The sequence below is a fragment of the Zosterops lateralis genome (assembly GCF_965231275.1).
Source record: "Zosterops lateralis genome assembly, chromosome: 27".
In the NCBI taxonomy this organism is placed as follows: domain Eukaryota; kingdom Metazoa; phylum Chordata; class Aves; order Passeriformes; family Zosteropidae; genus Zosterops; species Zosterops lateralis.
The window spans coordinates 5,593,137-5,613,694 of NC_139787.1; the positions used below are offsets into that span (position 1 = coordinate 5,593,137).

Below are 20,558 nucleotides of genomic sequence, written 5' to 3' on the forward strand. Positions count from 1 at the left end.
TTTTTTTTTTTTTTTTTTTTTAATTCAATTTCCTGCTGCACTTCCAGCCCATCCCAAACCAAAGGCAGGAAGTAAGATGAGAACACTCTCTAGAACCTCCCTGGAGAGCTTCAGCAGTGAAAACAGAACTTGTGGACACTGACCTGGCCTTGGGGTGAAGGTTGGGCCCAGCAGCCTCTGACCAGAACTTGTAAATATTGTTCTTTACTGTGTCAGTTTTCATGTGGAACAAACTGTTGCCTTTTTCCTAACCTGAAAATGAAACTCGAGATGATTTTAGTAAGAAGGTAATATAAAAGGGGATCTTTATTTGAAGGCCTTCAGGAGCAGTTATGGAAAGATATCCACAAAAATTCAGCCCCCTAGGGGTGAGTACGTTTTATAGGTTTCAGGAAACTAGCATAATGGATAAAAAGCACCAATTAGGAGGACAAGTGGTGCTATAATTCCCCCCCAGATCAAGCCCCTTCTCTGGAGCCTGTATGTGAGATAGTTACAGTCTGAATTAGCTATTTATCGTGTGGGTTTATTTTAACAGGCAGAGCAAATCTACTTTGCACAATCCAAAAAAGCCAACCAAAATGTATAAAAGCAGCTTTCCTCCTTTGCAACACAACTGTGAGTAGCTGGAGAACTTAGGCCAGAAGATTTTTGGTGAAATGAGAAGAAAGCAGCAGCTGGGCCGTCTCCAAAACCATTCCCTTTATTTTGGGAGTGATCCTAAAGCCACTCTCACTTCTCCCAGTAATTAAGGTGGCTTAGTCTGAGTCTGCTTCATCCTCAGATGCTCCAAACCCTGTCTCATAGCACTGGGACAGGGTCTTGAGCTCCTCCAGGGCCTCCTGGAAGTCGTCCTGTTCCACCCCGGCCGTGAAGAAGCTGCTCCAGCGCCGCACGTTGGGCGCCTGCAGCTCTCGGCAGAGCCCCGAGAGCAGCGAGTGCAGCACGGGGGTGCTCTGCAGGGCTGCCAGCACGGGAATGCTTTCAACTCCTGCAGGTTCACACACACAGCAGAGTTAAACACCAGCCAAAATATCAGTCCCTGCCCTGAGCTACTTCACAAGCTTGAACTGAGCTGCTCCACACTCACTACTTGTACCCTCCAACACTCCACACTGGGTTCATTTGTTATTAATAGTTTTTACCTATGTTAGGCCCTGATCTCTCTTTTGCAGAGTTTAAGGGGCATTTGTTACCTCCTGAGGAATAGCCCTGAGCTTTGTCCAGGAGGAAGCCTTGTCTGGTCAGGAGAGGAGAGAAGAACTGGGGGAAGGGAGGCCGGGTGTCACAGGGCTGCTGGAGCACATGGGATGTGCTGTGAGGAGATGAATAAAGTTACCCAGAGCTCCCTCAACTGTTCCCTGCGCTAAACCAGCCACCCATTGCCTGTACCCACCTGAAGGCTCCTGGGAATTGGGTGTGGAGGAACTGCTGGAGCACCTGCTCGGGACTCTCACAGCTGTGCAGGGGGGACCGGGGCTGGCCCGGGCAGCTGCTGCAAAGGAAATTCAGGGTTTTCCAGCCTGAAACCATCACTGCCTCAGCTGCTTTTTACATTTTTGCTCTAAAATTAGTAGCAGTGAGTCACTAGACTGCTCCTCCCTTCAGCTGGCTCTCCAAATGGAGGGAGTGTGGATGCCTCCAGTGAGGAATCCCTGCAGGAAGTGCAGTTCAAATGCTGATTTACCTGGTGGGCTTCTCTTGGCAAATTCCTCGTAGCACAACAGACTGAGCAAAACAGCAGCTGACCTTTTGCTCCCTCCACGAGGACAGGAGCTTCCAGGGCACGTCCTGCTGGTGGGCACTCAAGACATCAGGGAGTGAAGAGCTGGATAAGGCAGGGAAGGGAAGAGCCGCCCACGCAGCCACGACCTGGAGGTGGTGACAGAGCAGAGTCTGGAACACTCCCCTGGCACTGGGGATGTGCAGAACAGCTGCAGCACAGCTGGAAGGTGCCCTCACCTTCCTCCCAGAAAAGGTGAGGGAGTCAGCAAAGTGCATCATGGAGCCCTGGGAGGACCAGAGCCGGTAGGGAGCCGTGAGAGTATCAAGTGCTGCTGCCAAAATCGCACTGCTATGGTAGTTCAGGGATGCCTGGGGAGGAGACAAAGGCAGGAGTTACAGGATAGGTCACAGTTACCCCTTCCTTAACCCAGTTTTGTGTATTTAACTTAACCAGACTGCAAGTTGTGCTTTTAAAAGAGCTGTTTAACAGTTATGTCAGGGTTGGGATAAGCAGTTAGTGTGTAACGGTACCTCCAGCCCAGCTGTTTGCTAACAAATGCTCTGGTGCCAGTTTCCTTATCTTTATTTGGCTCCTTAAGGCTCCAGCGAGGCTGGAGTTACTCTGAGCATGGAGAATAATGTAGTAAAGCCTTTTCTTCAGTGCCAACACTGCAGGCAGCACCCCACCAGAAACTACAGTGGCCAAGGAAATGTGTTAATATTTTCAAAAGTAGGAAGAAAAGTACAGAAATCAAAAGTTGGCAGCTAAGCCCCAGTGAAAAAGCAGGAAAAGGTCTCTGCTGAGCAGAACAGCACCATGAAAAACAGAAAACACTTTGAAAGGGGTAAAGCTGCACGAGCTGAAAACCAACCATGGTGGTTGATCCCAATCCAAGACTTACGTCGTATTTTATGTATGGAAACGTCACAGGAGGTTCTGGCTTGATTCCCAAACTCCCACTGAGTGACATGGGGCAGAGGAGAGAGCTGTGACGAGCGAGGTGGGCAATACCCAGAGCTGTGTTCATCAGTCTGTAAAAATTGTTCTGAGGGTCCTGGGGGGAAAAAAATCCAACCACTGGAATCTTAAAGAGCAGACAAGAACCTGTCAAACCCAGGCTGGGCACCTGTTCTTGCATCTCCCCACTGTTTACTCACTCCCACAGTACTCAGGACTGGAGTCAAGCCCCAGGTCAGGATCCCTTTCTGTGAATACTCATCACGGAGCAGCTCTGTCACCTTGGCACCAACTCCAGAGAATCCATTGTGAAGGTCACAGAGGACCTGAAACCCCTGTGGGAAACAATGGCAGCATCTCAGATTCTGCTTCACCTTGAGCAGAAAGTTTCTTGAAAGCAAAAGGAGGTTGGATAAGGTGTGAACCTGAAGGTAATCACACTCCTCAACATAGAAGTGCAGCCGATCTTCCAACTCCTCAAGGCAGGCAGGGTCCTGCAGGAGACTTTCACCTTGCCCAAAGGCTTCCAGACAACCACAGTCCCTAAGGGGTTAAGAGGGGTTATTTTATCCCTTTTATTCATCCTTTGAAGGCAAAGCTCAGCTCCTGTTTTGGGTTCTGGACCAAACCCCTGGGCGTACCCATCGTGCAGGTACTGCCGGATCACGTAGAGACTCTTGGGGTGCAGGTGCACGTTGAGGTAATCGGACCAGAGCAGCACCGAGGGAGCTGCACAGAGACAGAGGGGAGAGCAAAGGGCCTTTCAGCTCTGAGCGTCCCTGGGAATGCAGAAATCAGGTTTTTAATTTGTCCAGTTTTTAAGCCCATTTGCTGCTCTGACCCAGCTTTCTATAAGCCAAGCAGTCTTATCCCATAGTTTTCCTTCTCCTTGTCTACTGACACGTTCTCCCACAGCAGGGACCAGGGAATTCTGCCTTTCTGGAACCCTGATCCCGATGAATGAACCGAACCCGCACCGGCCCGCGCACAAACCTGGCCTCGCAGCACCGGGATTTCCCTTCCCGTCCCCGGCAGCGTCTCCCTAGGGGAACAATCCCGGTTACGGGGCGCTTTGCCTCGTGTCCCGGGCCGGGAGCGGTGCGGGACCCGCGGCCGCGCTCACCCTGCGGCTCCCCGTGTCCCGCGGCGCGCAGTCCCCGGCCGGGGCGCGGTCCCGGTAATCGGCAACGGCCCCGTCCCTGCGACACAAAGCGGCGGCAGCTGCGGCGGCCTCGGCCCGTCCCGCCCGTCCAGCCCCGCACTCACCAGGTCACCGGCGGCTCCGTGCCCGCCCCGTCGGGTCTGAGCGAGCCCACGCCGCCTGCAAAGAGAGCCCGGTCACGGCGGGGCTGCCCGGTGGCGGCGGGGCCCCCGAGCCCCCCGTCCCGCGGTACCTTTCAGCTCCAGCGCCACCAGACGCGGCGTGGGGGTCTCGGCGCCGCCCGGGCCCCGCCCGAAGCGGAGCAGCGCGGCCGCGCGGAGCTCGGCGGGCTCGGGGGCGCTGCGCAGCGCGGCGGCCTGCGGGGAACGGGGGGAACGGCGGAGGAAGAGATCAGAGCGAGCCCCGGCCCGGCCCGGCCCCCTCCCGCCCCGCAGCCCCCCCGCACCTGCAGCCCCCACCAGTGCGCGCCCACGCAGCCCGAGTAGTGCCCGAGCTGCAGCGTGACCGCCTCCCCCGGCATCGCCGCGCGGCCCCGCCGCAGGAACCGGGAGCGCGTCACGGCCGGGCCCGCCCCGGACGGGCGGGGACGCCAGCGGGGCCGGGAACGCGCGCCGGACACGGGTACGCGCACAGGACACCAACACGGGGCACGGACACAGAGACGGACACCGGGACCACGGAGCCTTTATTGCGCTATAGGGGCCCCGCCAGCCGGTCCAGCTGCCGCGGGTTGGAGCCGCTCAGGAACCGCAGCTCCGCCTTCCCGTCCTCCGTGTGCGCTGCGAGGGAGAGAGAGAGAGATTGAGGGAGAGATGGAGGGAGGGAACGGCAGCGGAGGGAGCGGGCACAGCCCCAGTTTTTGCCCCCTCCTCGGGCACTGACCTTTCTCGTGCTGCAGCCACTTGCGCTCCAGGTAGTAGCCGTAGCAGCTCTCGAACTCCCTCGGGCTGTAGTTGGGGACCGGGATGGGCACAAAGGGGTCTAAGGCATCGAACCCCTCCTGGGAAGGGAGATCAGTCGGGGTCAGTGCCGGGGACTGGGTGGGGACACACCCCAGATGCCTTGGGAGCTCAACCAGAGCTTAGTCATGGAGTCATGGAATATCCAGAGTTGGAAGGGACCCACAAGGATCATCCAGTCCAACTCCTGACCCTGGAGACACCAACAATCCCATCCTGTGCCTGGGAGTGTTGTCCAAATGCTCCTCGAGCTCTGGCAGCCTTGGGGCTGAGACCATTCCCTGTTCAGTGCCCCAGCACCCTCTGGGGGAAGAGCCTTTTGCTGCTGTCCAGCCCAACCCTCCCCTGACACAGCTCCAGGCATTCCCTTGGGTCCTGTCCTGGTCACAGGGAGCAGAAATCAGAGCTGCCCCTCCACTGCCCCTCCTGAGCAGCTGCAGATCCCTGAGGACTCCTTTGTGTCCTCTTTTCCATCTGGACAGACTAAATGCCCTCAAGATGCTCCTCATCCTCCAGACCCTTCACCATGCTCGTGTCCCTCCTCTGGACACTCTACAGCAGCTTCAGACCTTTCATAGATTGTTGTAGTGGTGTGGGTTTGGTTTTATCAGTTTATGTATGTATTTGTTCTTTGTATTAAGTTCATTTTTATAAGTTATAATGGTTTGCCCCATGCATCCATGTTCCACCCTCATTGGTTTCATCCCAACCCCAGTTATGTGTCAGTCAGAAGTTATCCAGCCCCTGGGCCTTGTCTGTCACTTTGGGGTCTCTCCCAAAAGTCTGGAAAGTTCCATGAAAAACCCCAAGTGATTGGACAAGACTTCAGCTGTCTCCCCACCTGAGTTATTAATTTGTTACTATGTATGTCATTTATCCAGAGAGCCATGCCCCGTTTGCCCCTGATTTGTCCCGTTAGACCCATCCCTGAGTTCCTCCCCCCAATAAAAGGTGTTGCATTCGGGGGTTCAAAGAGATTCTTTTCCCTCGTTTTTCCCCCGCTGCTTCTGCTGAGGGGTGTCTGCTGGGGCAGATACCCTGATGAATAAAGCCAGCACTTAACCCAGAACAGCCTCCTCTTTTTTCCTGCCATCGTTGCTTCACTCCTTCAAGCAAAACAAGAACTCACAGGGTCGGTGAGGTTCACCCTGCTACCGAGCCGTGCCCCCTTTACTGTTGAGGTGTCAGGGCTGGCCGAGGCAGAGAAAGACACCTCAGCAGATTGTGATGACCGAAGTGCCCCAGCCCAGAGCAGGGACAATCCCCTGCCTTGTCCGTGTGCCTGGCACAGCCCAGGACTCTGCTGGCTCCCCTGGCTGTCAGGGCACTGCTGACCTAGATGGGTGTGATCCACAGAGCCCCTGAACAGTGTCTCCTTAAAACAGAACCAGGTCACCAACCAAGATTTTTGTTTGTTTTCCAATGTGAAGAGGGAAAAAAAAAAAAAACAACACAAAAGAGGCCATGACTCACCTTTCCCAGCAACTCCTGGGGAGTGTAGGCTGAGCTGGGTTTGAAGAGTGAGCCAGTCTGGCTGAGGGTGGTCACAATGGCACCTCCACTCTGGAAGGCAGATCAGAAATAAAAATCCTGTTAGCTGCAAACCCAGTGCTGGTTCAGCATCAACCCCTGAGGCATCTTCTTGGAGGATGGAGCTGCTGGAGCAAGTCCAGAGGAGACCACAAAGGTTCCATGATGGAGCCCCTCTGCTCTGGAACCAGGTTGGGAGAGTTGGGAGTGTTCACCTGGAGAAGGGAAGGCTCCAGGGAGAGCTCAGAGCCCCTGCCAGGGCCTAAAGGGACACTAGGAGAGCTGGAGAGGGTCTTGGGATAAGGGATGGAGTGACAGGACAAGGGGGAATGGCCACCCACTGCCAAAGGGCAGGGTTAGATGGGATTCAGGGAACAAATTCCTCCCTGGGAGGGTGGTGAGCCCCTGGCACAGGGTGCCCAGAGAAGCTGTGGCTGCCCCTGGATCCCTGGCAGTGCCCAAGGCCAGGTTGGACAGGCCTGGGAACAACGTGGGACAGTGGGAGGTGTCCCTGTCCATGGCAGGGGGTTGGACTGAGTGGGGTGTTAGATCCCATTCTGGCATCTGGATTCTTCAAACATTCTACAAGATTAACTTTTCATAATGCTCCTGACCACACTAATCCTGGCTGCTCCAAGTCCATGTGAGCACAGGGGAAACACACAACTCATGTTCCCAGGGCTGGTATTAAAACTTTTCTTACCTATAACTGGTTTTCTATGCAAACAAGTGAAATACTTTAAAAAGGAATTTCCTATATACCTTTAAATCTGAAGCCTACTCGTTCTAACTCTGAGCATCCAGGGGGTTGAAAAAGCAGCAGGAGGAGTTGACTCCTACAGCAAAATGTTCAGAAACCAGAAGTTCTCATTAGTTCAAAAAAATCATAACCCAAACTGTCCCAAGGGCTATCAAACACCTCCAGCTCAGGATACTACACTGGAGCTTGGCAGGGGAATCAGGAAATGGTGCCACAGATTGGACCTGTTCTCATTCTCCTCAGGTGGTGTCACAAGCACTGATGAGACACTGATGCTGTGCCTGTGCTCTCTTTCAGCAGTGCTGGACTCATAGCTTTGGGCTTGTGGCAGCTGTAATTGCTGGGAGTGACACAGCCAAAGGCAGAGCCTGGAACTCACCCAATCATTCCTCACCATCTTGCGCAGGTTGTGCACGAGCGTCAGCTCCTCCGGAGAAACCTGGGGGAGATTTTCTGCATCACTTTTTTATTGCCAGCAGCTTCTATCTGAGACACCAATTCCCCTCCCCTCCTTCCAATCAGGCTGGCAGGATCATTTGTATCCTTCAGGCACGTTTTTTTCTCTGCTTTCCCTTAGCCCTGCAGTATCGAGCCTGAGTCATGCTGCACTGAGCAACACCCAGGCCCTGCCTCTCCAACAACACCCACCTGCACTTCTGTCTCAGGGAGAGACAGTAAAAAATCAGTAAAAATTGTCTAAAGCACAATATGAACCTTTCAGGCCCCTCCAAAGCCAAATGAACATTTTCAGGGATTGCCATAGAACTAAAACAGAAACAAGCACCCTTCCTGCTCTCTCCTGCAGCAGGAATCAGGGTTGTCCCCAGGGCAGAGCTCTGGGAATGATGAGGGGGGGAATGATGCCTTAGGATTTTAGCTTTTGTATTTTTCATAGATTTGTAATCCTGCAGCTCTTTGGTGTATAACTCTAAACTACACACAGTGTGAGCTGCTGCTTTCCCATTTTGGTCAGACACAACAATTCCTCTCCAGGCCTGGAAATCAAGGACACCTCACTGCCTCAGGCCCTGAGAGGTGTAAACAAAAGTAGGTTGGGGGGAGTAAACTTGGGGTAAATGACTTCATTACCTGAAGCTTAACGCCCAATATGCAAATGGACCAAACTTATAAAAAAAGAAAGTATGAAACCCCATGACTCATCATCCAGTTTTTGAGTGTAGCCCCTGGGGGAACCTTTGTTTTTAGGTAGCCCCAGGAAGGGGCTCATCATCCTCACAGGGCTCTTGTCCTCCTTCCTCAGCGAGGTCCGTCCCCAGAGCGCGTTGACGCCGTCCACGGCCACCAGGAGCCGGAAGGAGCCGCGGTGACTCTGCTGCTTGATCTCCCTCAGCACCACCCCCACGGCGTCACTGGCGCTCCTGACACGAGCCAGACCCTGCAGGGAGCACAAGGCACAGAGCTCAGCCTGCATTTCTGGCTAAGGGGTGGTGCTGGGGACTTTTGGGCTGCCCTTCCTCGGGGAAGACAAACTGACAGTCAAGAACCTCTTTGTTCCTATCCAAAGAGCAGTCTGAGCATCCAGTCATGGGAATTTCAGATTCTAACTTTGTCTTCTGTCCAAATTCTCTGTAGAATTTTCTTTACAGATCCACCACAGCCTCCACAACATCTTTTGTTGGTAGGGAGACACTTCTATTTCCCAGGACTCACATCTCTGAGATCTTTAGGAGCAATCTGTTCCACAAACACAGTGATAGGATCCACCAGCAGCAGTGGTTGTTCCTTACCTGCTCCACCACTTCCCCCAAAGGTCTGCCCTCCTCTGTGCTTTCTTGTTTGCCCCACATGTATTTTTTTTGTGTTTTTATCTGTGGGAAGAAAACTATGATCAGATTGAGGTTGAAAGGAGGCAAAGCAAGGCTGGATTGCAGAACCTGGTAAAAGTATCCACCACCACCAGCCATCCCCACAGAGGGGACCTAAAGTGCTTTTTCTGCAGCACCTGAGGTCCAGCACAGGGCACTGGGTGGGGTTTGCAGCCACAAACCTCTTGCAGGAAACGTTCATTGGAGCTTTTGAAGTTCTTGAGCCAAACAGAGGCCTGCAGAGGCTGATCCAGCCGGTCTTTCTTGTAGGAAGACTGCAAAAGCTCCTTGCAGTTCTTCACCCAGAGGTGAGCTGTGAGCAAAATAAGAGAGTTGTTTTGATTTTTTTTTTTTTTTTTTTTTTTTTTTTTTTTTTTTTTTTTGTCAAAATAATGATATGAGGTGGGGATGGTGAGATGTTTGTGTTGCATGTCCTTATTCTGCAACTCTGGTAAGGAAAGTCACAAAATCATGGAATGGTTTGGGAGGGACCTTGAAGATAAACCAGTCCCACCCCCTGCCATGGGCAGGGACACCTCCCACTATCTCAGGTTGCTCCAAGCCCTGTCCAGCCTGGCCTTGGACACTGCCAGGGATGGAGCAACCACAGCTTCTCTGGGCACCCTGTGCCAGGGCCTCTCCACCCTCCCAGGGAGGAATTTGTTCCCTGAATCCCATCTAACCCTGCCCTCTGGCAGTAGAAGGCCATTCCCCCTTGTCCTGTCCCTCCACTCCCTTGTAAATAGTCTCTCTCCATTTTTATTGTAGCCCCATTAGGTCCTGGAAGGCCAGAGTTAGGTAAAACCAGAGCCTTTTGTTCTCCAGGTTGAACAATCCCAATTCTCCCAGCAGAGTTGTTCCCCTGATCCCTCTGATCATCTTGGTGCCTCCTCTGGATTCATTTCAACAGGTCCTTCCTGCAGTGAGACCCCAGAGGTGAATACAGCTTCATCCTTACTGGAGAACTCCCCTCTGGGATCAGAGAAGGGCACACAGACCCCAAACAATCTCTTCCTGTGCTCATTAACAATGGAGAAAACCAGACTGACCCAAAGTACGTTGTGAGCAGGTGAAAATAACTAACTATGCTCTACTTTATTTAGGGGTTGTTTGTTATATGAACCTTCTCCACTACAGAAAAACAAGGACAGATTGTGGTGGGATATCCTACAGCTCCCAAAGCAGCTTCTTTTGGTGTTTGGTGTAGTAACAGAGCCCTGGTTTTCTCACCATCTGGAATGTGCAGCACCAGCCAGCCCTGCCTCGAGCAGTAGTGAACCACATGGCACAGAGTCATGGTCTTCCCTGTTCCTCTCTCACCATCTCCAACAAGGACTGTCAAGGAAAGTCTCTGAAAAATCGCCTCAGTTTGCACTTGATTGTGATTCCTTCAGAAAGGGATAAAGGGAGTTTGGAGCTCGTCAAAGCAAGGATGGCATTTCATCCAGCAAACCCACAGACTTCCTTCTCCCTGTCCCCCACCCCACTGAGCAGAGCTGAGGAGCCCCACACCCTGTGTGCTGACTCTGTTTGTAGGTCTGTGCCATCATTAGAATAAAGGTATCCAAACACTTCCTAAAGTGCCCGGAGTCCCTGCACTGCCCACAGACCACATGGCACAACCACCTCCTGGAGACTAAGCCAGCTCAGGCTCACAACAACCCTCTCACCTGCACAAACTGCTTGTGTTTCTTCTCATTCTACCCTCCAGTTAAAGGATACAGATCACGTATCTGACAGCAGGATGGGCAAAGTTGGAGCCCTTCAGGTATGCGAGGAGCTCCAGCGCCGGTTTCCGCACCATCACACGTGCCTCGTTGAAGGTCTGGATCTGAGCAAGGAGCAGATGTGACCCAGCTGCCACGAGCTGGCCCAGCACAGCTGCCCCCAGCTCAGCTCCACCCCTGCCTGGAGGCTCCCAACACCCCCAACTCTGCCCTCTCTGCCCAGCAGCACCCACAGGGCTGGTCAAGCGCTGCTTCCCCTCGGTGAAGGGACCCTCTTGTCCTCCTGTGCCTGGAAAGGGTTTTCTGGATCAGCTGTTCCACCCTGTTCCCACTGACTGGGGCGTGGGTGACTGGCCTGTCTATGAATCCAACTCAGTGACCTGGATAAGCACAGGTAAGGAATCTGTTCCTGACTCAGGCAGGCAGCTGCTCAAGGAGCAGAGCCCGGCACAGCTCCATCTGTCTCACCACACAAATCAGGAGACAAAATTGTTTTGTTGCAGATACAAACTTATTTCTTGAGACAGCCTGTTTCACACAGAAATATAGCCATGGAAAATATTACTGTAATTCATTATGTTGGATGTTAGAGATGAAGAACACTGCAATGAAGGTTGCCTGAGGTGGAACCCTCAAACTCTTCTGCTGCTGCTCTGGGTGACTGACTCATCTCTTTTAGATGTTGAAAACAACAATAAGGGCCAGGAATAACTGCACTCCTGCTCTCTCATTCCAACAGGAAAACATCAAAGTCACCAACGGATCTGGTTCTTCCCACACAGAGCTGTGGAATGGTTTGGATGGGACTTTAAAGACCATCACATCCCACTCCCTTCCATTATCCCAAGTTGTTCCAAACCCTGTCCAGCCTGGCCTTGGATACTTCCAGGGATCCAGGGGCAGCCACAGCCTCCCTGGGCAAGCTGAGTGCATTCCCTACAAGCTGGAATACCTGCTGCTGGAAGCGATAGGGCAGCCCATGGGGGAACACAGCCTTCACCTCCTCCAGGGGGATGTTGTACAGACGACCCTCGTGCTGCTCCGTGTGCTTGGCCTGGAAGGGAAAATGAGAATTGTCACACTGGTGATGCTTCTTTCCTGGACACAGGTGGCCTGGGAGGATGGGACAGGGAGGCAATGCTCTGCTCAGCCACAGGCAGTACTCTCTTACTGGGAGGCAGAGCAAGATGAAGCAGGAATTGTGGGGTCAGGACACTGCTGGCAGGTGCTTTGGAGGAGGCTAAAGAAAGGAGATTCCACCTGACATTAAACAGTGATGAGATTCCCTGAGCTCATGTATGAACTGTGGTGTTTTGGGGGCACCAGTGGCCCCATGCTCCATAAATTTACCTCACCTTTGACCAGTCCCCCCAAACCTTAACAGAGGTGTGACACCCTTTTGAGTTACCTGCTGGTGTCACATTCAATTTCTTTTGCGACAAAATGATGTTTTCTGCCTTGGGCTGCTGCCCCCAGGGAGTAATTCCTATGGTGCCATTTGGTTACTGGGTTTGGAAGCTTAAAAACTCACAATCTCTTTTCTGGGGCAATAATTTTCAGTCCCTTGTAGTAACCTCAGTGATCAGGGCTATTCCTCCACTGGACTTGAATCCTGCTGCATTTATTTCTGGTGTTTACTTGCACCTCTCACTACAATGACAGCAAGAAGCTCTTGTTACTGGGATCTGAGAATTTAATGTCTACTTTTTCCCTTCATTATTCTCTTTTCCTGCCATGCAATACCTGCAAAGCACTTACTTACTTCCTGTTGCTTAAGTTGTCCGTTTTTATGTCTTGTCTAATTAGGACAGTAAATAGAAACTACTCTGCAGCCCTTCCTGTGTGACTTTTAGCAGTTCTGTGTTAATCTTTGGTGCTCAGATCTTGTCCTGCTCTGCTTTCTGAGTTTTTCCATGGATTTAAAGTAAAAATATCCTCCTCTTTATTCTTGATACTTATAAAAACTGGCATGCACAACAACAAATATAACCACTTCCTTGTTTTCTTTATTTTATGTGTGAGCATTTTTATGTGCAGGTGTGACTTCTGCCTGTTTGGCCAGAAATATTTGGCTTTTCCCAGTTCTTGATGGATCTTTCATGGACCACTGTTTGTAGCTCTGTTGCATATCCATGAATTTTCTGGCCCCAAGGTTCTTGTAAAGTCTCCCTTCCCTTCTTCAGACCAGATATGCAGCCTTTCAGCACAAAATACACCTCTGCTCTCACCTTCTGCCCCTTCCACACAGCAACTACCCCTGTTCCACACCTCCCTAGAAAAGGTTCTCCCAGGACAGGCCAGGGTGTCCTGGACTCTGTGGTTTGCCTTGGCACAGCTGCAGGATTTGAGGAACTCCTGATTCAAGGAATGATTTCTAGGAAGAAACGATTTGGTAACTTCAGCAAAGGGCTGAGCTGCTGGAGCTGCCAAACTGGGGTTCTCTGCTCAGGAAATCTTTGCAGCAGGGGAAAAATGTTAAATCCTGGCTGCTCAAGAGGTGCCCTGCTGAAAGGAGGCATCACCTGAGGAGAACTATGAAGTGACACTTGAAGCTTTTCCCAACCTTATTTCAAACTGTGAATTCCCTGGAGTTCTCCTGCACATGCTGGAGACCAGCAGCACCTGTGGTTTTCCATGACTCAAACAGAAGTGCAGGACTCCAGAGCCCATTTTCATCCTCAGCTTCATCCCTGACTTTGGGCAAATTCCTTCACTCTCCTACATAACGTGGGTCAGTGTCTTTATCCTCACGTTTAGTCACTTGGAACTTTGCTAATGGAAAGATACACAAACTCTGATGGAAATTTTTGTGTTTAGTGGCTTTCTTAGTCCCATTTAAACGGGATTGTCTGGTGCAGGAGCTGGGGAGCACCAGGGTTTGCTGCTGGAGTGACCCAGCAAGGCCAGGGAGGGCTGAGCCGGCCAAAGCTGTGCCAAAGCTGAGGCACAAGTCAGAATGCCAGAGCCAGTTGCCTGGCAACGAAAAGGCAGCACAGGACAGTGAGGACAATAGTGGCCATCTGGCCTGTGCTGTGCAATCCATGGAGACACCGGGTCACGTGCAGCAGATCATCTCCCGCTGCCGTTTCCATAGAGACCCTGGAGGAATCGGCACCCAGAGACTCCCATTACACAGGCAGCAGAAAAGCACCTCAAAGGCTTTATTCCATTCATCTATTCCCCTTCATTTTGTGCTTGAGACAGAGTGTGAGGCTGGAATTGTGATGCTGCAGAGCTGCGCTGAGGTCATCTGGGGTGTGGTTTTTATCTCCTTCACAGCCAACTCAGGGAGGCTTTTTCAGGGAAGAATAACCCTGGAGTTGAAATGAATGGTGTCTGATGACAAGCTAAGCCATGTCCCAGCCTGTGCAATACACTCTCGTCTGTGCAGCTCTGGAGAAGAGATCAATACTTGTTTCCAGGAGCTCTCAGGCAGAGCAGCCCATCCTGAGCAGCTGCCCTGTACAGCCATGGCCCCATGGTTCCCTTGGGGCTGGATCCCTGGTTTAGGTCTGTGTACCCCTTTCCCTGGAACAGCACAGTCCCAGGCAGCACTGCTGGCTCCCAGCATGGCCCCTGGTGGCACCCAGGACAGCCAGCCCTGCGCAGGGACAGTGGTGGCACTCACTCACCGGGTCGCTCTCGCTGGTGTGGAAAACTGCGCGGAGGTTTTCTGCTGGGACATCCTGGCTGGACACGGAGCTCAGGCCACCCCTGGCTGCTGTGTGGAGGGCACAGCCACGGTCCAGCTGCGGGGAGAACAAGGCAAAGAGACAAAGCTCTCAGCAGCCAAGGACTGATGGTGAAAAACAACCCAGGGAGTCTGTTCTGAGCGCTCGTGGCTCACACTCTGTGTTCCCGCCGAGGCACGTGCAACCCAGAGCTGAACTCTGATTGCAATTAGAATGAAAGCTCATCATTAGCATGGAAATTCATCATGAAAACCCACATGCTGTAGAACCAGATTTCACATTTAGATACCTGCTCTGAAACCCTTCCTACCTGAGCCAGTTCCACCTGAAGCCACCTCAGTAATCCAAGCCCTGCGCCTGAGTTTAACCCCACAAAATTCCTTAAGATCCCACATCCAGCCATTAAGGCCTCACTGCTGGGAAGTGCCCACGGTATTTCTGCCTACACTGAGGAGTGGCAGCACCCTGAAAATTCAGGCTGTCTAGCAATCCATAATCACCCCAATTACCGAGGGATTACAGCAGCTCTGCCCACTATTTGATATTTATAATTACACTCCCTGCACTGATTTCCCTGACTGTGTCCCTGCATCCAGACTCTGGCATTAGGATACAGACGTGGCTGAGAAACCAAAACAGCCAGCTAAGCTGATTAATTCATTTTTCCCCAGACAGACTGCTGAAGCCTGCCTGCAAAGCCCAGCCAAAACAGGCAAGAAAGTGAGCAGTGGCAGGACAAGCATTTTATTATGTTGTGGTGAAAGAAAACACAAACATTTGTCAATGATTTAGAAAGTGCATCCTCCAGACAGGCTCTGGGAGAAGCTGAGAGTCCCTCACAGCACTGACAGGGCCAGTTGCAGCTGAACAGAGCCAGCAGTTTCCTATTTTGTCTGTCTGGGTGAGAGCAGCAGAATGCAAAGCTCAGAGCCAGGGACAGCTGTTTCAGCTCCCCATGGCATGACACAGCTCTGCTGCCACCCCAGTGCCCCTCAGGGGGCCACTGCAAAGCCACAAGGGTTCCAGTGAAAGTGGCATTACCCACATTCCAGATGACTGAATCAGCATTTGGGCATTTGCCCTCCTGTTAGGGAAGGAATTAAATCAGTCTGGACCCTCTGGAACAAACTGCTGCAGTGCAAATAGGGAGATCACCCAACACATCCTGTTCCCACATTGCCCTTTTCCTCCTCAAATCCAAATGATCCTTTAGGATGGTTTATTTGGCTCTGTTTAGTTTCAAATCCATGGAGGTAACAATTTACAGCCTTGAGCAAGGCACAAAGATGCCAATTTAATACATGAATAACTAAGAAGGTGACTCTTTTCACCTGATCACCTAGAAAATGCCAGCCCTAAGTCACTCCCAGCCGGGAATCAGAGTCCCTCTCATTTCCCTTGCACATCCTTGAACAGGGTGCCCAGAGAGGCTGTGGCTGCCCCCTGATCCCTGGAAGTGTCCAAGGTCAAGTTGGATGGGGTTTGGAGCAGCCTGGTCTAAGGAAGATGTCCCTGCCCATGGCAGGAAGTGGGACTGGATGTGGTGTGAGGTCCCTCCCAACCCAGTCCATCCCGTGATTCTGTGATCCCGCATTCTCTCTCCTCAAGCCCCAGGGGAGTGTGTGAGGGCTGTGAGCTTTGCTCAGCTTGTAGGGAAGCTCCCTGCTCATCCTTTCCCAGGGGTATCACACAAATCCTTATCCCTGACCAGTGCAGTGGTGAATGAAAATGAAGCAAGGATAAACTTCTTGCTCTGTGTTCAGATTTTAGGCATGTCCAGATACAGCCCTGAGCTGAATAATGCTTCATCAAACCAGTATTAGCAATCTCGTGTTTTAAAAAGCCCCGAGCTCAGCGGGACCTGGAATCTCTATGGGCCACAAACCAGCTCCTCATGAGTTCTCTGAAGGGAGTGGAAGTCAGAATGCAAGTGTGAGGAGACTTTGTCTTGAAGTCCAGTCCTCTGGTCTTGCAGCCAAACACATAAAATTTCTATTTTTTTTTTTCATCAACACAGCACATCCCATCTGTAAATGACTCCACCTGTCCCCTGTAATGACACGTTCTACATTGTCCCTTGCAGCCTTAGCAGGACAGCTCTTTCCCCAAACCCCCTGGAACCTCCTGGAGCTTTGGAACTTTGCCTTTGTGGACTGTGGAAGCAGCTCCCAAGCACCCGGAGAGATGGAATTGCTTCTCTCTGAGGTGCTACAAAGTCAACACAGGCAGCAAGCCTGTTCACAACTGTCCTGAGCTCCAGAGATACAGACTTGCACTTCACCAAGCACTGTTTCCATCTAAAAAATCCACCCGGGAGAGAATCTACATTTTAAACAGCCTACAGACAGCTCAGGACACCCCTGCTGAAGCATTTTATATCCTGAGTTTAGGACAGCAAAGTGCCCCTGGGTCCCTCCTCCTGAACAAAAGCTCAGGATTGATTCCTCGGCTTCGGAATGCCAGAAACATCCACAGCCCTCCCTGGCTCCCTGTGCAGCTCTGCACAGCCACCCCCGGCACATCCATCGGGCTCTCCCAACGCCGTTTTTCCCGGGAGCGGGGAGTGGATTTCGGGATAAGTTTCCATCTGCCAAAGGACAGGAGTCGCCTCCCTGGGATCCCTGAAATGGCAGCGAATCATCACGTGGTGCCCGGAGATGAATCGGGAGTCCCGAGCCATGAGGTGGAGCTGTTCCCGCGTGTTCCAGAGGCCCCGGGCTGTTCCCGTGTATTCCACAGATCCCGGGCTCAGGAATGCCGGGCTGTTCCTGCATGTCCCAGAGATCTCAGGCTCAGGAAAGCCGGCCTGTTCCCGTGTATTCCACAGATCCCAGGCTCAGGAATGCCGGGCTGTTCCTGCATGTCCCAGAGATCCCGGGCTCAGGAATGCCAGGCTGTTCCCGTGTGTTCCACAGATCCCGGGCTCAGGAATGCCGGGCTGTTCCTGTATATTCCACAGATCCCAGGCTCAGGAATGCTGGCAGCAGCCCGGGAAGGGAAGCACTGCACAGCCAGAGCTGCAAAAGGCAGCTGCAGCCACCCTCGGTCACATCGCTGTGCTCCAGGGGCAAAGCCTGGAAAAGGCAGCAGCAAACAGCACAGCTGGAACTCTTCTCCATCAGGAAGCCATTCCAGACTTGCACCATGAGCTCCTGCTGCTGTTAAGGGTTCAAGGAGGCTCTGTGGGTAACACAGGGCTGGTATCACTACACCCAGCCGAAGCACTGAGACACTTTTTGGCTCAGAAAATGAAAAAAAGAAAAGGTTGTTTCCCCAGAAGGTGCTCAGGCACTGCCCAGACTCCCCAGGGAATGGGCACAGCCCCACAGCTGCCAGAGCTCCAGGAGCCTTTGGAGCTCCCAGCACAGGCTGGGATTGTTGGGGTGTCCAGGGAGGGCCAGGAATTGGACTCATGATCCTTGTGGGTCCCTTCCAGCTTGGGATATTCTATGATTCTATGACTTTTGGCAAAACTCTTCCCACCAGCAGCACAGGCTTTGTGCAAGGCTGGTGGCTTATTCCTCTGTACATTCCAGCCATGCAGAGCAAGTGGAGTAACCCCTGTTCCCTGAGAAACACCTGAATGGAAGGTGCAGGATCTCAGCATCCCTCAGGCTCACTCTCCCCAGACTCCTCAGGGAAAGGTGGAAACGCTGGACCAGCTCTTCCCTTGGCCCACAATGGGAGTTTACACGCCCAACTTAGAGGAGCTACCAAGGTTTTAGCTGACAAATATAAGAAAAAAATTTCACTTTTTACTGTAAATTGTCCATAATTGTACTGTAAATTTAGCTTTAAATTGTCATTCCAGGCCATGGGAAAGTAGCAATATTGGAAATGGCACCAGGCTCTTACAGGACTCACCTTTAGAGAACGGCAGACAAGTCCTTGCAGACTTCTCAGCATTTTCCTGCAGGAACAGAAGTGGATATTTTAGTTGGGTTTGTTATGCCTGATTATCTTACACTGGGAGAGAACTGTTTGTGTTGAAAGACCTTAATGACAAGGCACACAGATAATTCAGACCAAGTGTCAGATGCTCTGCAGTGACACAGACTGGTGACCAGCACCACTTCCCTAAGAAAAACTATTTAAAAAAATAGAATAAAAACCATGCCATTAAAACATAGAAATTACAAATAGTTTAAAATAAAAACTAGTCCATTATTTTTAAAAAAAAGCCTAATAAAGTATAAGTAAAACTAATAAAAATTATGTGGCATTTTTTCAGAGATGTGAACAGAAAAAAACAAAAACCCTCACTTTGTAAATGAAGGTATTTCACTCTCCTAGTGAGAACAGTCTTTTGTTGGGATTGACTGGGAAAGGAATTTTGACTGTTAAGAGACGTAAGACTGCAGCAGTGATTATTGTGAACTGGAATAATGCAGAAACTGAAGGTGCTTCTGTGTCTCCAACTTCATCCTAATCATTGCCAGTATTTACTGCTCAGATATCCCTGGTTACAGCAGGAGGAAAAACCCCAAACACTTGAGCAGCTGTGATGCACAAATAGAGGCAAAGAGTGAAGTAAAGAGGTTACACGTCTGCTGGCATCCAAGGCCGTTTGCACAGAACCTCCAGAGGAGAAAATACTGACAGTGCACAACAAGGATGCTTTGAGAATTCTTGGGTGCAATAAGTTGCATTCAAAGAGAGTATTAATTACCTTAATTCCTCAGGAGGAGTTCCTGCCTCAGTGGAATTGGTGGTTACCTGCAGCTGAGCAAGACAAAGCTGGTTCACCTGCACAGAACAGCATTTCCACCTGTTACTGCAGGGAGTGGGAAAACAACCCCACAGGGGAGGGTGTGAACGCTGTGAAGGTCGGTTCTCATTCGTTCAACTAAAATAAACACGGGAGAACCAACCCCCACTCTTGCTATTTCAGGAATGAGTGAAGATCTCATCCTGCAGAGGAATTTTCGGTCATTTTACCCGCCTTGCTGGCACGTGGAGCACGGCAAGGAGAAATCCTGCCCCACGTGGGAAACGATCCCTGTGGTTTCACAGCAGTGTTAGCTGCAAAGAAAGCAGGGACGGGAAAGCTGCTTTCTCAGACACAACTAAAATTGCGGAGAATTAAGGAGTCACAAAGACTGAATTCTGTTAATACTTTTAAACTTCCTGTTGATTTTTTTTTTTAACTTGCTGTTGGCTTCTTTTCAAAACCTGCCGTTAACTTTGGGCACCCCGAGCATTCTGACAAAGCCCTGAATGACCAAGGCAGCTGTGGGGGCTGCTCGGGGGCTCCGTTCCTGGGACAGGAGATTGAAACCGCGGCCGCTCCCCCGGGCCAGGTTCGGAACAGCCCCGGAGCACCGGGGGCGCTACACGCGTGGATTTCTGTGGTTTTACCACCAAAAATTACGCAGACAACCCCAAAGGTGCATTTACAGCCATCCATCACCACCAGAACGCCTCGGCTCTCCGGATTAAATAAAAACAACCCGCGGCCGCTGAGGACCGAGCGCGGCCCGGCCCGCCCGGTGCCTCCCACGTGCCGCCCGCGGGCTCCGTTCCCCACTCCCGGTCACACCCGGGGCCGGAGCGGCGCGGCCCCGCGGGAACCGGGAGGGCGCGGCCGTGCCCCCGAGGGGCCCGCGGTGTGACCGAGGGGCCCGCGGTGCCCCCGCACTCACCGGGCCCACCGGGGCCGGTCCCGCCCCGCCGCCGGCGCCGCCGCAGCCCCGCGATGACGCGACCGCTACGGGAGGCGCTGAGGGACACGCGGGGCGTGGCCGGGGAGGGCGTGGCCAGAGGGGGCGCGGCCTCCCCGTGGCGGGGTTCCTGTACCAGCGGCGTTAATTTGTTAATTTGATCGTTTGTTTAATTGATTTCATCCCGGCCGGGCCCGGGATGCGGGTTTGGCGGGTGCTCGCGGTTTGTCGCCGGGTTTTCAGAAATGGACAAATTAAATCAGAATGCCGGCATGGATCAGGTTGGGAGGGACCGCTGTGGGTCACGCCTGGTGCCACCTCCCTGCTCAGACAGGGCCACCCCAGAGCACAGGGCACAGGGCTGTGGCCAGATGGGTCTGCCATGTCCAGGCAGGGAGGCTCCACAGCCTCTCTGGGCTCTGCTCAGGGCTGGGCCCTGCCCAGGGCACAAGTTGTGCCTCCTGTGCAGGGGCAGTTCCTGCCTCAGGCCCTGCCCGTGCCTCTGGTGCCATTGCTGGGCCTGGAGCAGAGCCTGGACCTGGGCCTGCTCTGCCCTCCC

At 52.3% G+C, this 20,558-nt stretch overlaps 2 protein-coding genes across 4 annotated transcripts; both read right to left on the reverse strand.

The window, feature by feature from the left end:
- Positions 1-43: 43 nt before the first annotated feature.
- MSTO1 (misato mitochondrial distribution and morphology regulator 1) lies at positions 44-4,365 on the reverse strand (the record flags this gene model as incomplete). The annotated part of the gene is made up of 14 exons (XM_083878878.1): positions 44-991; positions 1,197-1,315; positions 1,397-1,495; positions 1,688-1,872; positions 1,963-2,094; positions 2,628-2,780; positions 2,884-3,018; positions 3,109-3,226; positions 3,325-3,412; positions 3,677-3,725; positions 3,807-3,882; positions 3,950-4,004; positions 4,078-4,201; positions 4,291-4,365. 14 exons carry the CDS (start codon positions 4,363-4,365, stop codon positions 759-761), a joined length of 1,641 nt encoding a protein of 546 aa, XP_083735004.1. The 3' UTR covers positions 44-758.
- Positions 4,366-4,464: 99 nt separating this feature from the next.
- On the reverse strand, positions 4,465-20,019 carry DAP3 (death associated protein 3). Of its 3 annotated transcripts, none has more exons than XM_083879099.1 (14): positions 19,737-19,785; positions 19,009-19,085; positions 18,204-18,249; positions 14,280-14,396; positions 11,600-11,701; positions 10,643-10,751; positions 10,151-10,243; positions 9,103-9,233; positions 8,843-8,923; positions 8,332-8,490; positions 7,474-7,533; positions 6,278-6,367; positions 4,728-4,845; positions 4,465-4,624 (listed from the first exon to the last, which is right to left on the reverse strand). In XM_083879099.1, the coding sequence occupies exons 1-14, from the start codon at positions 19,740-19,742 to the stop codon at positions 4,539-4,541; spliced, it is 1,275 nt and encodes a 424-aa protein (XP_083735225.1). In that variant the 5' UTR covers positions 19,743-19,785; the 3' UTR covers positions 4,465-4,538. The 3 variants fall into 3 exon arrangements, with proteins under 3 accessions (XP_083735225.1, XP_083735226.1, XP_083735227.1); XM_083879100.1 differs by lacking the exon at positions 19,737-19,785 and adding an exon at positions 19,982-20,019 and having other exon boundaries at positions 4,466-4,624; XM_083879101.1 differs by lacking the exon at positions 19,737-19,785 and adding an exon at positions 19,982-20,018 and having other exon boundaries at positions 4,466-4,624; positions 19,009-19,113.
- Positions 20,020-20,558: the final 539 nt, after the last annotated feature.

What these genes read in the sequence shown, in the direction of transcription:
- DAP3 (XM_083879099.1), bottom strand. An exon ending in ACACCAGCGAGAGCGACCCG is followed by an intron (nt 11,702 to 14,279) that starts GTGAGTGAGTGC and finishes TTTCCCTTCCAG; the next exon opens with GCCAAGCACACGGAGCAGCA. An exon ending in GGTGCTGCACATTCCAGATG is followed by an intron (nt 9,234 to 10,150) that starts GTGAGAAAACCA and finishes TTTTGCTCACAG; the next exon opens with CTCACCTCTGGGTGAAGAAC.